General features: G+C 54.6%; 1 protein-coding gene across 1 annotated transcript; it reads left to right on the top strand.

Moving 5' to 3' along the window:
• Window positions 1-5,329: 5,329 nt before the first annotated feature.
• PVALB (parvalbumin) lies at window positions 5,330-8,634 on the top strand (the record flags this gene model as incomplete). Its single annotated transcript, XM_082666187.1, has 3 exons — window positions 5,330-5,390; window positions 7,091-7,223; window positions 8,517-8,634. 3 exons carry the CDS (start codon window positions 5,330-5,332, stop codon window positions 8,632-8,634), a joined length of 312 nt encoding a protein of 103 aa, XP_082522313.1.
• Between the last annotated feature and the right edge of the window lie 6,906 nt (window positions 8,635-15,540).

The raw sequence follows: 15,540 nt of genomic DNA, 5'->3' as shown, positions 1-15,540 counted from the left end.
AGACACAGTTTGGGGACCAAGGGGATGGAAAAGGCGAGGTCAGGGTGGGGATGTGACATCCATCTATCTACCCAGCCCACCTCATCACTGTTCAGAGTAAGAAATCCTGAAGCTAGAAGAAAATTCCACTGGGCACTGCTGCTGCCTTTAAGTAGAGGCCCAAGGGGGTGGGAGTAGCTGCCTGTCAGGCCTCATAAGGATCAGGGTGGGGTTGGAGATCTCAAGTTCAGAAAGGCCACTTTGGGCCCCAGAGTGACTCATTCTTGAGAAGTTCGGATGTATTCTGTCATCAAACTCACCAAGGACTTAGGGCATAAACCTCCTTAGTGCCTGGCATGCTTGGGCATCCCCCGACCCCAGAGACTACCTCAGTGAATAGTTCATGGCTCTGACCACCCAGAATCCCTTACCTCCTCCCCACACAGTTCCTATGGTGTGGCGCCTTGAAGGCGCCTTGCAGCCCAGGTCTGTGCAATCCTTGTAATTGATAGTGACCAGTTTAGGGGTGGTATATGACCAAACCAAGCTAATCACAGCCAGTGAAACTCAACTCTGGGAATTTTGATCAAGATCTTAGGGCACTGGACTCCCTTTTCCCCACAGGACTTGGACCTGAAAGTTTATAGCACTGCAGCGGAGGGCAGTGCTGTAATCCTCAGGGGACAGCCAGTCTGAGAAGGTGGCCAGTGCAGCACAAGACAATGCTGAGAAATAGAGAGAAACAGCATTCTCGTGGCAGCTGAGGTCTGGATCAAGCCATACCTGAGCCTTCCTGGCCTTATCAGTCACATGAGTCAATAAATGCCCCTTTTGCCTTTTTTTTGGCATAGAATTTTTCTTTCTGCTCTGTGACCTTAGGCAAGTCACCTAACCTCTCTGAGCCTTGTTCCCTCATTAGTAAAATCCTGAAGGCAGTGCCTACCTTGTAAGGAGCGTTACAAGGACAAAAGCATGAGGCAGTGTGTACCGCATAGTACTCAACAAATGAGTGTGATTATTTCCCCAGATCCTAGCCAGGGATCTTCCTCTAGGGCTCATCAGATGCTGCATTCCCGCCCCCCAGAGCTCAGCTGTGCCTGTGACTTGACCTCCCTGATGACCACCAAAGCTCTGTGTCCAGACCGACCTCTCTCCAGAGGTCAGAGCTCCTGGGCACGTCCACCAGAATGTCCTCCAGGCGTCCCAAACCCAGCACAAGGTTCTGGCTGGTTCACTACTCTCTGTGTGATGTGGGTCTGTCACCTTGGTCTTGGTTTCTCCACCTATAACATGAGAAGGTTGTAGTAGATCATTACAGAGGTTCTCCCAGCCCTAACATCCTAGGACTCTCATCTGTCATGTATCATCCCCCCAGCTTGACACCACTTCCTCCCCAGACTTACCACCTTCAAAAGCAGTGCCGCCATTCTCCAATGAACCCCAGGTTGAAAACTTAGAGTCAGCTTGGTCTTGTCCATCTTGTTAATCACAGCCCCCAAGTCTGGGAGAGTCTCCTCAGAGATGCTACCCTATCTCTACAGCCCTCCCTGATGCCACTACCACCACCTTAGTCCAGATCCCTAGTCCTACACATCCGGTCCAGCGCTGGCTTCCCCGTCCAGTCCCCTCCCTGCTCCTTCCATCCTTGGAGTCAATCAGTGGCCAATGGAGGACCGGGGCAGCTTCCCTCCCAATCCACCTCTGCGTGGAGGCTGGGCCTCCTAATGTCACTGTCAGGAACTAGACTGCCCTACTGACAACGTCAGTGCCTGGAGATTCTTTTTTTTTTTTTTTTTTTTTGCGCTACGCGGGCCTCTCACTGTTGTGGCCTCTCCCGTTGCGGAGCAACAGGCTCTGGACGCGCAGGCTCAGCGGCCATGGCTCACGGGCCCAGCCGCTCCGCGGCACGTGGGATCCTCCCGGACCGGGGCACGAACCCGTGTCCCCTGCATCGGCAGGTGGACTCTCAACCATCGCACCACCAGGGAAGCCCTGAAGATTCTTTTTAAGGCTGGGGACGAGAAGAGGAAGTTTTCACGGTGTTCATAGTAGATACTCAGTAAATATGTGTTAAATTCATTCATTCCCTCACGCTCTCCAAAACACACCCCTTGGATGGTCATCTCCAATCCAAGACAGATCAGCCCAGAGACCCAGTGTCATGAAAGCTGTGGCCATTCTCTTCACAAAAGAGCTCTTGCACGTGACTTTGGGAATATAGTTTCAGACGGTTCTTAGTCCCGCAGTCCATCCATAGAGCCAAGTTTACCCCTGTTTGAGCTCATTTTACAGGTGGAGAGAGTGAGATGCAAAGAGAGGAAGGAATTTGTTAGAGAACATGCAGACCATGTGTTTCTGGGAGGCACTAGGTCATCTTAGGAAAATGCTGGGTCCACTCGCAGCTCCGGGTCCATAGCTTTGAGTAGTCAATCACGGAACCCCTAACATCTCTGTTTCCTCACCCACGAAAGAGGGACCAGGCCTGCACTGCAAGGCTGTAGTTAGAAGATGGTGTAGGAATAGGAACCTAGCCCAGCCCCGTGCATGGAAGACAATTCCTGTTCCATCCTTCTGCTTGCTTTCTCTCTTCCTTTCCTTGTAGGCTTTTGGAGGCTGGAGATGTTACTGCCATCTCGAGTGGTCACAGAAGCCTTCGTGGAAGAGGAGAGCCCTGCCTGAGCCTCAATTTTGGGTGCTGGAGGGAGTCAGGGACCAAGGGTTATTAATAGGCCTGGCTCGAGGGGCCCAGGGAGGGCGAATGTGATACAGACACCCAGCACCGTGGCTGGGGAGTACCTGACACCGGAAGGGGAGGGGGCCGGGGGCAGAGGGGAGAACCACGTCCCAAAATAGCCAGAACAGAAGCTTATATAGGTAGCCGTCCTACCACTAGGCTCACTTCCTGACGGGACCTCCCACTGGACCAGCCCTTCAGCGCAGGTTCCAGCCCTCCACCGCCACCCGAGGTGAGTGGCAGCTACTGGGGTTGCGGGGGATGGAGGTATCAGCAGGGAGGAGGCCAGCTGGAAGGGACAGCCACACGTCCCCTTCCCCCAGTAACACAGGCTGGGGTGGGGGTGGATGCTGTGAGGCGGGCAGCTGTGGAGTCTAGGGCTGAGAGTACGGATCCTGGGGTCTCCATCCTAACTCCTGGTGTGACCCGAAGCAAATCCCTCCCCCTGGCTAAGTCTCGGGTTCCCCACCTATAGAACGAGAGGGGTGGAGGCAGACATCTGTGGGTTCAGGTGAGGAGGCCCCTGCCTGGGCAGAGGAGGCAGGAGGAAGGGGTAGGAGGGCTGATGGGCTGACCTGATGGCATCATCTGATGTTCTGTCTGGGTGGACTTCAGCCCAGAGAGGGTGTCAAGTTGATAGGAAGCTTCTGCAGCAGGGAGAGATGGAGGAAGGAGGGAGAAGGATGGGGCCTCTGTTGCTGTTCCAGTCTCTGCCACAGGGGTCAGTGTCTGGGGACTCTGCAGGAGCCGGTCTCTGGCTCAGACATGTGGGACTTGACTAGGCTGGGTCCTGAGCACAGGAGGAGCTCCATGGAGGGGGGCACTGAACTTGAAGTTAGTACATCCGGGCCTCTCTGAGCCACTGCCTTGCTGTGTGTTTTTAAGCCATTCACTGACTCTCTCTGGCCTCAGTTTCCCCACTAGCATAGCATAAGGATCCTTCCGCTGGGGAAGCAGATTCTCCAACTAGGTCCCTGGAGTGAGCTGAGCCTGGGGGTTGAAATGATAGCACAGAAGCCCAGCATCTCCAAGTTAACAGCCCAGCCTGGGGCAGGGGCAGCAGGGGCAGCTGAGGGGTCCGTGGAAGGCCTCACACTGTAAGAGATCAGGTTGGGAGCTGCAGTCTCGGCGCCTTGGAAGCCAGCTGGTGGGCTGTCACCTGAGGGAGCTGACTCACAGGGAGGGGGCCAGCTGGAGCCAGCAGCAACCTAAGGTTTCCAGGAAGGGCAGCCGTCCAGGGCCGAGCTGAGGGAGACAGTGTTGACAGCAGCGAGTGCGAGGGAACCTGAGCTACACGGCAGCTGGGCTGCTCTCCCCAGCGCCCCCATCAAGGACCCCCATCTCAGCCCACCCACACCTGCCCACACCTTAAGTTGGAGTCTCAAGATCCCGCCACAAGGGAACTCCCATACCATCAACACAGCAGAGGGAGACTGAGGCCCAGAGATGGGGCAGGTCACAACCCCAGGTCACATGGGGACTTAGCGCAGCCCCAGATCTAGAACCCAGGCCTCCTGACTCCCTGTCCAGTGCTCTGCACACTTTCAAGACAGCTGGTTGCAGCCTGAATCCTTTGGAGACCGTGGGAAAGAATGCAGCTGGTCTCTGGCGGCATAAAGATTAGGAAGTGTCACATTTCCCAGAGACGAAGTTCAGGACATAAAACCTGCTTCGGTTGTCTAGAAAGTGTAGTCTGAGGGGGCCACCCTCTCCCCAGGCATAGGCCTTCTGGTCTCCAAGTCGGGGGAGGGTGTAGAGACTCCAAGTAGCCTCTCCCTCCCCCCCACCCCCCACCCACGTTGGTTCATGGGGGCAGGAGTCTGGACCCACACTATACTCTCCTTGGCTCAGGGGACCAGGAAAGCAAGTAGTTAGTGGGGATCTGAGAAGGGTTCTTTGAAAAGTCAGACTACGGAAAAAAAAAATTTGGTTTCCGTGTGTGCTCCCCTGGCCAGATGTGGGATGGGGCACCCGCTGAGGGCCCTAGCAGCACCGGCCTATCCGTGCCACCCCGTCCAGTGGGTCAGGTTTCCAGACCTCAGCGTTCAGATTTTGCAGCATAAATTTGCATCCAGGAGAGACAGAGTGGAGGCTGAGGTAGGAGTGGAGAGAGAATGGGAGCAGGGCCAAGGGGCCCAGGAGGGTGTAGACCTCCTACACCCTCGGTATCCTCCCGGAAGCGGCGGGACATCCTCGGAGGTGCGCTGACCCGAGACCCTGCGCCGCACCAGGCCGGCGCCTTCTGCGTGCCCTTGACGGCAGGAGAACCCTCCAGACCCGGCTGGGGACTCGGGCGCCCGGTAAATTCCAGAGGTTGCCCCTTCCCCTGGCGCCCTGGTCGCAGCCCCTGAGATCCCAAGGCCCCCCGGCGGGGCGGGACGGCAGCGGCAGCGCGATGGCTCGCCAGCCCGCCGGCCCGGACCGCGCAGCTCGGCGGCGCGGCTGGACTGAGCTGCTCTGGCTGCGCGCAGAGCCCCGCGCCCCCTGGCTCTGCGCCAGGCCGGCGGGCGTGCGCCCGGCGCGCGGCACTGCAGCGCAGGTCATATGAGCAGAAACGATGAGAAAAGCACTTTTTAATCTTTTCGCACTTGCTCTGCCAGCTCAAACAGTTGCAGGATGTCGATGACAGACTTTCTCAACGCTGAGGACATCATGAAGGCAGTGGGTGCCTTTACCGGTGAGCAGCGCGCTCCCCTCCGCACCCCTCTCCCCGCATCCAGCACCCTGGCCCCTGCACCCCGTGCTTCCCGCGGACGGCCAGTCTTCCTCAGCGCTTCTCTGCCCACGCATCCCGCGGGGCGCTGGTGGAGCGTGGAGCGGGGTCCACGGCATTTCCCAAACTCTGCCCGGGCCGGACTTGGCACAGGGAACGGGCGGGGAGGCCGTGCGCCCTGCCGGACAACCGAAACTCTCGGGCGCCAAAGGCCGGGTGGCCACGCTGCGAGGACCCGGGTCCCGGACCAAGGGCGAAGAGAGGGGTGGAAAGCTGCATCTCTGGGTCCTGTGGGCGCTCGGGGCTTCCTTTGCAAGGCACTTGGAGGGGACTATAGGTGCGCATGCTTCTCTCCACGCGACCGCTTTCCAGACAGGCCTCTTTCCTGGCTCCCTGAGTGTCTAAGCCCCTTCTCCGGGGCTCAGAGCTCAGCCCCCCGCAACGGATCTGCGAGGGAGCGAGGTGACCTTCCCGTAGCTGGCGCTCCGCTCTGCTCAGCCCTGCGAGAAGCATCCTCCGCGCTTGCAACTTCCAGCCTCCTCAGGCACGGAGGGAGGGGAGCCGGCAGTCTCATGTCTCTGAGCTGCCCTGGACTTGAGCGCTTAGCTGCTTACCTTCCTTCTCCCTCCTGTCACCCAGATGGGGAAACTGAGGCAGGGAGAGGGCTAGAAACTTGCCCAAGGTTACCTGGCAGGGCAGCAGAGGAATTAGCACGGGGCTCACCTCCGGATCTTGTCCCTTGCGATGCCACCCCTCCCCATCTAGTGTCTGAGGTGGACAGAGCAGCTTTCCTCCCCTCCAGCCCAGGGAGGGAACAGTGAGTTTTCGCGGGATCGCCCCTATCCCGCCACCCCCGTCCCACACACACACATAAGTTACTTGGTCTAAAGTTTCTTTTCTCAGGTGTTCTTAAAAAGGAGCTCGGGACATGGAAAATGGGAAGAGGGCTCCCATTTCCTTTCTCTTGGCAACCCCTCCCCTGGGCATGAAGAAACTCTGGGAAGCCACCCTCCCAGGGCCCTGCGATAGCCCCCTCACTTCTCCTTGACCCATCTTGCTCCCTCGGAGAAGAAACCTAACTGGGAATTCTTGGGGAGCCTTCCAACACCCGTCCCCATTCCCACCAGAATGGATTTCTGCAGCAAAGCCGGGACTTCTGGGTCGTCCCCTTCCCTCTCCCACTGTGTGACCTTGAGAGAAACTTGTCCTCTCTGTGTTGATTTTCTGGCGACACAATCTATGACCAAGAAAAAGGTCGACCCTCCCTTCTCCCCTGCAGCATACACACAGCATGTTCCCACTGCCTCCAATTCCCGTGCCTACCCCGACTCAGCCGCCACCCAAAAGGCTTCATGGAAACCAGGAAGCCCCTCTGCCTTCAAATGCTACCCCCGCCATTAGTGAAGGGTACAGTGGAGGGTGGGGTCCGGTTGGAGAGCCAGGGTGATCTGGGTGCAAGGCCACCTCTGCCACTGTGCAACCTTGGGCCAAGCCCCCTCGCCTGGCCTGGGCTCCCTCAGCCCTCCCGTGGAGGTGTGCCTCTGCCATCCCACAGGACTGGCCCTGCGGAGGCGATCAAAGTGCTGTGACACCCACATTCTCCCACCCTTCCCCAGGCCCCTTGTCTGTCCTCATTTTCACCTCCTCTCTCCACCCCCCAACAGCTGTCGACTCCTTCGACCACAAAAAATTCTTCCAAATGGTCGGACTGAAGAAAAAGAGCCCAGATGACGTGAAGAAGATATTCCACATCCTGGATAAAGATGAGAGCGGCTTCATCGAGGAGGAGGAACTGGGGTAAACTGAGGCCTGCAGGGGCTGCCCAGCCTGTGGCTCTGGGAGAGGGGCTGGGGGCTGGGGCTCTTGCTTTGGAGTTCCTGTCCAGCTGCCCGTCCCTCTGCACCCTTCACAGAAAATAACCATCCCTGCCTGATCGCTGTTGCTTCCAGAAAATAAAATCCTCAGCAGAAAGTGCAACTAATGAGATTAAATTATAGCCACTTAATATTGCTAATGGAATGATGCTACGTAATAATTGAATACAGACCAAGAGGCAGCTTTCTCGTTGCCTAGCACCATAGGCAAGGCAGAGAGCGCTCCCTTGAGTAATTTCATTGACTTTCATTCCTCTAAAATGCAACTTCTACCATCCTGCAGACCCCTACCCTTCTGTACCAGCAGCTAGAACAGTTTCTGGGCAAGTCAGGGATGCAGAACCAGCTTTGGGGGTTCAGGAGTCCTAGGAGCAAGACAGAGGTTATGACTAGGAAAATGCAAGATGACATCCCCCAAAAAACCTCCCACCATCACCCTCTTGGCCACCTGGCCCACGTCTGCCAACCCTGCTGTGCTTTATGTAACACTCTGGCCAAGACTGCCTCGAATTTTGTCAGTAAGAGAAGGGAGAGGGTGTGGAGAGGGGCTTTTCAAGCAGGGACTTCCCCATCCATCCTGTCTCTCCCCGAAACCATCCCACAAGGGGAACCTTTGTCTAGAACCTTCTCCTCCACCCTCCCATGCCCAATGTGCACACACACGCACGCGCACACACAGATGCTGACTTCTACCTATCCTCCAGGCATCACCTTCTCCAGGAAGCCTTCCTGACTCTTCCCCTCACCCCCAGGTGAATGGATGCATCCTTCAAGCACCGCTCTCCACTTTCCCATCATTGCATCCATCACACTGTGTGGTCTCTCCCAGAGGACACGGCCTCCTCCCTGTTTTTTCAGGTGGCTTCCTAAGATCATCTCTGTGCCCCCCATTTCCAGCATGACCGTGGCACAGAGAAGACACTTTTGTGTTTATTGTGCTGCCTGAATAACTAAACAAACGTAGGTGCCCTGGCTGAAGTGAGGGCAACCCTTCGCAGAGGACAGCCTGTCCTTCCCTGCGCGCCTACCCGCGAAGCCTAGCCGTGGCGGGGCTACCCGGCCCAGCACAACCGCACGCGTGCTGGCTGCTCGCTGCTCGCCCCCCGTCCCGGCCGCCTGCTTCCCCTGTGCAGACGCCAGCCCACCACCCACACGGTGCTCCTGCAAGGCGACCCTGGCCTGACTCCCTCCCCACTTTCTCCCTTTCCTCCTCCAGATCCATTCTGAAAGCCTTCTCCCCAGATGCCAGAGACCTATCTGCTAAGGAAGTCAAAATACTGCTGGCTGCTGGAGACAAGGATGGGGATGACAAGATTGGGGTCGATGGTGAGTAGCCATGGCCTGGGCACGCGGTGGATCTCAGGATGTTTGGATGCTAAAAGCTCAGAGCTATGTCCCTCCACCATGGGAAGGGGAGAGCGTCCCCCACTCCCCAAGATTAGAAGAAAAAAGCCAATCCGTTAGGTCTGAGAGCTCTCTCATGTAAGCCAGGCAAAGAAAAAACTGGTATATTGTTTTCTAGATTTGAATAATCCAAAAGGAATAGATTCTTTTTTTTTTCTCCTTGCTGTGTAAGGAATCCAGGAGAATTTGGGATTTTTCCTGAACTTTGTCTGTACTTTTGCCTGAGTTTTGGTCCCAGCTTTGCCCAAACTAGCTATATGACTTTGGGCAGTCTCTCTCCTGCTCTGGGTCTCAGTCTCCCATCTGTAACCCAAGGAAATGAGGCCAACTGATCCCCCAGGACCTACTGACTCTCACATTCTCAGATTCCAGGGATGGAAATTCGTTATCTCCTATCCTCCTCAGCATCTTGTCCTGGGTGTCCTGTAACTTAGCCTCAAAACCTGTTTCGGCTTCACCCAAATATACCATTTCAGAATTGCACGAGAGCCAGGAAAAAACAGCCGGCCAGGGATGAGCTGGGAATTAGGAAAAGGAACATCTGGCCTGACCTTGCTTTTCAAGCTTTGCTTTCAGAACAGACGAAGGGCTGGCGGTCCACCATCCCACATCCTTCTCCATTCAGATCTAACCAGCATTCACATCCCAGCATCATTATCTTTCTTAGCATCACAACATCCTTGGGAATCATATCCATTTTGCAGATGGGCAAAGTGAGGTTGAAGGTGCTTGGCCTGTTCAAAGAGCTAGGACATACGTGGGGGAGCGGGGATTTAGAACCAATTCTGAATATCTCTGTCCAATATTCTATGCCATATCAGTGCTGGACCTCGTGATGATCCTTTCTGCCGATTTAAGAGAAAACTATGTGTAGGTGCTCGGCCTCTGGGCCCGTGCTGTCTGGGTTCAAATCCCAGCCCGGCCACTTGCTAGCTGTGTGACTTGGGGCGATTCAAGTAACTACTCTGGGCCTCCGTTTTCTCGTCTCTGAACTGAGGATAACGATTGCTCTTATAGGATTGTCAGAGGATTACATTTGTTAATGTGTGACGTGTGTAGAACAGTGGCACGGAAGAATTGTTGTATACATGTTTGTTAACTACTTTTTTAACAGGGGCTAGGCTGTATTCATGCTTGTATCCCCAGTGTCTAGCCCATACCCAACCCAAAGCAGGCATTTAATAAACACCTGTAGCTTGAGTGTGAAGTCCAGCCCCTATGCTCTGCTTGCTCCCTGCTCTTCACCAGCTGTGACCTTGACCATCACCTCTCCATACCTAGGTTCCAGTGTCTGACAAACGGGGTGCACAGTTTTATCGTAAGACCTGCTTGGGCTCGTTGTGAAAATTAAGCGGCTGCAGACACAGAACTGCCTTGGGAAATGTACAAGGAATCTGAACGTGGGCATCGTTTATTAAATTTTTATGCCAGAAATGAGAACGGAGAAACTCTAGAAAGGTTAGATGCAATGAGCCGCCTGACCTTCTGATGCCAGCTGCCCTTCTTGTGGCTGGGAAAGAGGGAGGTGGTTTTAAAGGAGGTGGAGCAGAGGGCGCTGGAGGGAAAAGGGTGGCTGGTCTAGGTGATTCCAGTGAGAGGCGTGTCTCTCCCACACCCCCATCCTCACTAAGTCACTTATCGGACAGTTCCACCCCGAGCTCGGTTCCCCCGTGACCCCAGCTCAGGCCTTTGGACCTCCCTTCCTTTTTTATTTGCAGCCACTATGCTACAGCTCAGAAGCGACCTACACGGTGAAGGAAAACCAGGTCAGATCCTGGCCTGCTTCCCTGCCTCCCTAACTGCCCAACTCAGATCTTAAAGCACTAACTCAACTCTTCCATCAGACCCAACAGATCTTTACTGTTGCTACTGAGTAGCAACCCTGTGCTGGGCAGTGGGGGACGCAAAGTGGAATGAGACCCAACCCTCAGAGGCACCACTTCTTGGCCGGGGGCCCCTGAGCCCCGACTGTAAAGCCCTCATCTATAAACGGGGCATCACAACGCAACACAGAGCTCACTGGGATTTTGTGAGGATTTCGTGACACGATGTATGGCAGTGTTGAGTGCAGTGCCCAGCGCACAGTAAATGCTCAGTAAATAGCGGCTGCAACACTATTTCTATTCTACCTGCACGATGTTTACAGCTCTATGATTTATACACAAACACACAGTAATACCAGGCAGAGGCCAGGAGGTGCAGACGAGCTCTTCAGAGCGGGAGACAGTGGGCACTTGTGCGGATCTGGAGACCACGGGCAGGGCTGCCACAGGCCAGGAGGGCAAGTGGAGCGAGGTCCAGGCGAGGCCTTGGTATCAATCAACAAAGGCACTAAGGCTGGGAAGTTTAGGGCATGTTTAGAAAGGGGCAAGAAGGTTGGTTTGCTGAGGGTGGGAGGGGAGAGAGAATTATTACCAGGGTGAGTAACGTGCGCCCGGCCCGATGCTGGACTCTGCACACATGTCACCTCATCTGACCTTAGGATGACAGAGGACACAGATGCAGATGCGGAAAGAGCAGCTCCAGTGCCCAAGGTGACATGGATTCGAACCCAGGTCTGTCTGCCAGCACAGTCCAGGCTCAGGCCAACCTGGTGAAAGTCTGGAAATCAGAGCAGAACAAAACAGGGGGGCAAGAGATGACATGGGCAATGAGAACAGATCACCCGAGGCAGGGGGGCCCACACCTCGTGCTTCTGAGGTGGGAAGATGCAGACACGCCCCCTCCCCGCTTCCGCCCCGAAACACAGTCCTTTATCCGGAGGGCGACAGGAAGGATGGGTGTGATGGTGCCTAATAAACAGCGGGATGGGAAGAAGAGCCCTTCGTGGGCCCAGAATTTTCTATTTTAGACCCTCTGCTTTGCTGCCCACTCCCTCTAAAGGCCAAAGAGGCTGAGCCCTGTCCACCAGCTGGAGGATGCCTTCAACTCCCGGTAGGACTTGGGACGAGTCACAGAACTTCTCTGACCTTCAGGTGCCCCTTTAAAATCAGGGGTCAGGTCACTGGCTGATCACTAGGGTCCCTTCCAGCCCTGGGACTCTCCAGGTGCCCCAGTGCATACACCTCTAGACAGGGGACCAGGTTGGCATCTAGGCTCAGCTATGTGACCTTGAATAACGACAGCAATGACATCTAACTTCATGGAGTCCTCTGTGTGCCAGGCACTGTGCTTAGCATTTTACTCATTTAGTCTTCCCAACTTCTTTGAGGATACTATTACTATCCCCATTTTATAGATAAGGACACTGAGTCTCAGAGAGGCTAAGAGTTTGCCTAGGAAGAAACAAGGTCAAGATCTGAGTTCAGGTCTGTCCAGATCCAAAGCACATGCCCTGTGCCGCCTGCTTCATTCATTCATCCATTCATTCAAAGTCAAAGAGCATCTACCGGAGACGATTTTATTTACTGACTTATTGCTTGCTTCTCTCTCTCCCACTGGGTTGGATGTCATGTCCACAAGGGCAGGAACTTTGTTTTGTTCAGCTCTGACCCCAGCACCTAGAATAGGGCCTGGCACATAGTAGGGGCACAAGAAAAGTTTGATGAATGAATGTGTCCAGTTCTGGGGATGCAATGATGAGGAAGTATGGTGTATAGGGAGAGGTCCACAGGCTAAGGGTGGAGACCCACTTGGGCTGGGGCTTGCAGGTGCTAGGGGATTCTAGAACCAGGGATACTGCCTCCGTCTCTAGCTGTTTGCCCTTCTGAAGGTGAGTGATATTTACCAGGTCTTTTAGGATCACAGGTTGATGGGAGTGGGTAGAAAGACAAAGTTTTAATAATACCCCTTTGCTTTCCCACTTCTGGGCAACTACTTCCAGGAAGCTCAAAGGCTTTTATAGATGTGGTCGATTGATTCTCGATGGCCACCCTTGGAAGCCTGGTGTAGAGCTGGTAAAGGGGGGATTTAAAGCAGAGAAGGAGGGAGAAGGTGATCAAAGGTGGAAGGTGACCCCAGACCCAGCGATTGGTAACAGGCGAGACTAGTAAGTGGCAGGTTCTCTCTCAAGTACCTGCCCTTCCCCACGGCGGGTCTCCAACAGCACTTGGCATCAGAATCACGGACGGCTTTTCACGGCACAGATGGCTGGGCCCCGTCCCCAGAGCTTCTGATTCCTTAAGTCCGGGGTGGGGCCCAAGCGTTTGCATTTCTACAAAGTTCCCACGTGGTGCTCATGGTCTGGGGATGACACTCTGAGAACCACTGCCTTATAATTATCCTAGAAAACAGATGCCATCGCTCTTCCGGTTTGTAGTTGAGGAAACTGAGGCACTGAGCGGTTAAGGAACGTGCCCAGGGTCACTCAGTAGCAGAGCCAAAATTGAGACTCAGAGGTCCAGGCAGGACCCTCTGCCACCCTGCATGTGTCCCCAGCCTGGCTTCTCCGTACCCAATACCTGCCCGCATGGACCGTGCAGGCTGCTGGGAACAGCGGGCACCATCCGTGTGGCATTTCCTTCCGTCCTCACAAGAGCATCACAAGACATGCCCTCACTGTACAGGCAAGGAAACTGAGGCTCAGGGAAGTGGGGTGACTTGCCCAGGATCACACAGCTACTCAGCATTGGGGCGCTGCTTCAAACCTCGACATTCTCTGCCCCGCCATGCTGTCGGCAGGAACTGCATACCCCGCATATACACATGCAGTCATGCAATCCTAGTTAGTGTCCCTGAAACCTGATCCCAGTGGCAGATCCCGTTTCCTGTGCTTCAAGCCTGTTCCAACTCAAGAGCCCGTGGTTTGCTTTTGTTTCCGTGGCTGGAAAATTTAGGCATAATGATTGCCTGACCCTTGCAGTCGTTTCTGCATGCCTGAAGGCATTTGCTTTTTCTGCTTCCTTCTGGCAAAAATCTGTTCTCTTTTATCCTTAAGTAGCATATTTAACATGGGAGGCAGGAGGGAGGGAGTAAGCCCTCGGGCTGAAACTCCTGAAGTCAGGCAGAAAATACCACCTGTAGAGTGCTGCTACCAGCAGTGTGAATGGCCAAGGCTTCTCCTCTCTCTGGACGTCCTCATCCCAAAGCAGGGTTAAAAATAACCACCTTCAAAGGTTGTCGCAAGAACTGTGAGTGTTCTGGAAACAGTTCCTTTCCTCTTGTTTTGCGTGCTTTCTCTTGTAAGCTACCTCAAAACCCTTTGGAAGTAGTGGAATACCCACTCTCAAAGGAAATGAAATGGAGTCTAAGATGGGAAGAAACTGAGAGGGACAAAAGGAGAGTCATGCCTGCCTCCCTGTAATTCCAGCCCTCCAGCCCCTATGGGGTTTGATTTCCAAGCAAGGCAGGATATGCACATCGGGGCCAGCCCGCAGCCCTGATGGCAGAGCCCCAAGTCATGCAGTGTTTTGCCCTATTTCATTACATCCTCATCCCAGCCCAACATGGTCTGGGGGACAGAGGCTGTGGTCCCCAGTGAGAGACGTGGAAAGTGAGGCCCAGCAGATGTGACGTGCCAAAGTCACCAGCGAGCCCTTGGCCAGATGGAACCTATAGGTCTCCTGAGTCTACCACTCCCTCCACCAGGCTGAGCTGGGACATTCGAGGTATAAATGGTTTCTGTGCTTAGCAGGATGCTCGTTCTTATTCCCGTGTGGACTCCCCCTAGCTCCCGACCTTATGCTGCACTAGATAAGATTTAGCCAAAGGAGGGAAAGCAGCCCTCCTTATATAACTGCCCTCCTGAGAAAAGGAGCAGCAGTGAGGGCAGAAAGAAGACTTTCCTTCTCCATTTATCCCTCTCCTGCCTCTGGAGGTTACAGCTTGATTCAAGAACCCAGGGCTGTTCAACTCCAAGCCCTGAGAAAGAGACACATCCTGCCACGAGCCAGGCCCGAGTCACAATCTTCCTGGCTGAGTGACTCTCGGCCTCAGTTTCCCTGTAAGTAAAATGGGGATAAGAGAGCTGGCGAAGACGAAATGGGACAGCTCGCAGGGTGGTGCCTGGCACAGAGTGTGCCCCCAGGACTGTTTACCGGCTCCTTGCGGCCGTCCGGCTAGACCCCAAATGACCCGGCCTCCCCGTCCTCTGGGGTGGGAAAGTGATCCTTGTTTGCAAGACCAAATTATAAGAAACGCAGCCTGGGAGCTATTTCGAAGTGAGGTGATAAACCGGGGGCCGGTCCTCTTCACCTTGGTCATCACGAAGGAGGGGAGGAGAGAGTCTTCCAGGAGCTGACTCAAAGTTCATCTCATTTTCACCTCGGGCTATCAGCGGCCATGCTCTCACCTGTCAATAGCTTCTAATTTTGTCCAATTCCCACAGCGCCCGGAACAGGGACAGACCTCATTAGGCTAATTTCAGTATCTTAAGGGAAAGGAGAGGAGTGAGTCCGCCCATCCTCTGACCCTTTGCCAACTGCACCCCATCCCCAGCCCCACCCCTTGTCTCCTGATTGGATGATGAAGATACCAGCGAGCTGACCCCAGGGGCCTCACGTGAGGCTTCCTTGGCAAAGGTAGAGGTGTGCCTGCATTTTTATAGGAGGAAGGACTCTGAATCCCGCCCCCGTCTACCCAGGAACACTCTCCCCCACACCTCAACTTAAGACTTGATTGAACTGCGCTCCCTCTGTGTGCCAGGCGCCACTGTACCTCATGTGGTCCTCACTGTTGCCGTATGAGGAGATACTCTCATCGTCCCCATTTTACAGACGCAGAAACTGAGGGGCAGAGACTGAGTGTCCGTGGACAGGCATGTTAGGGATGGAATCCTAACTCGGATGGGATAGACAGTGTCAGAAACTTGCTCTTTGGGCGTCCCGTGTCTTCTGTCTGTTTACATCTTCCTGTCTTCGTTTTGGGATTTTTGTGGCTATTGGTGTTATTATTTCAAA

Source organism: Grampus griseus (assembly GCF_964374135.1).
Source record: "Grampus griseus genome assembly, chromosome: 11".
Lineage (NCBI taxonomy): Eukaryota > Metazoa > Chordata > Mammalia > Artiodactyla > Delphinidae > Grampus > Grampus griseus.
Note: the sequence above shows the minus strand (reverse complement) of the source record. Positions and strands in the feature narration are given on the sequence as shown.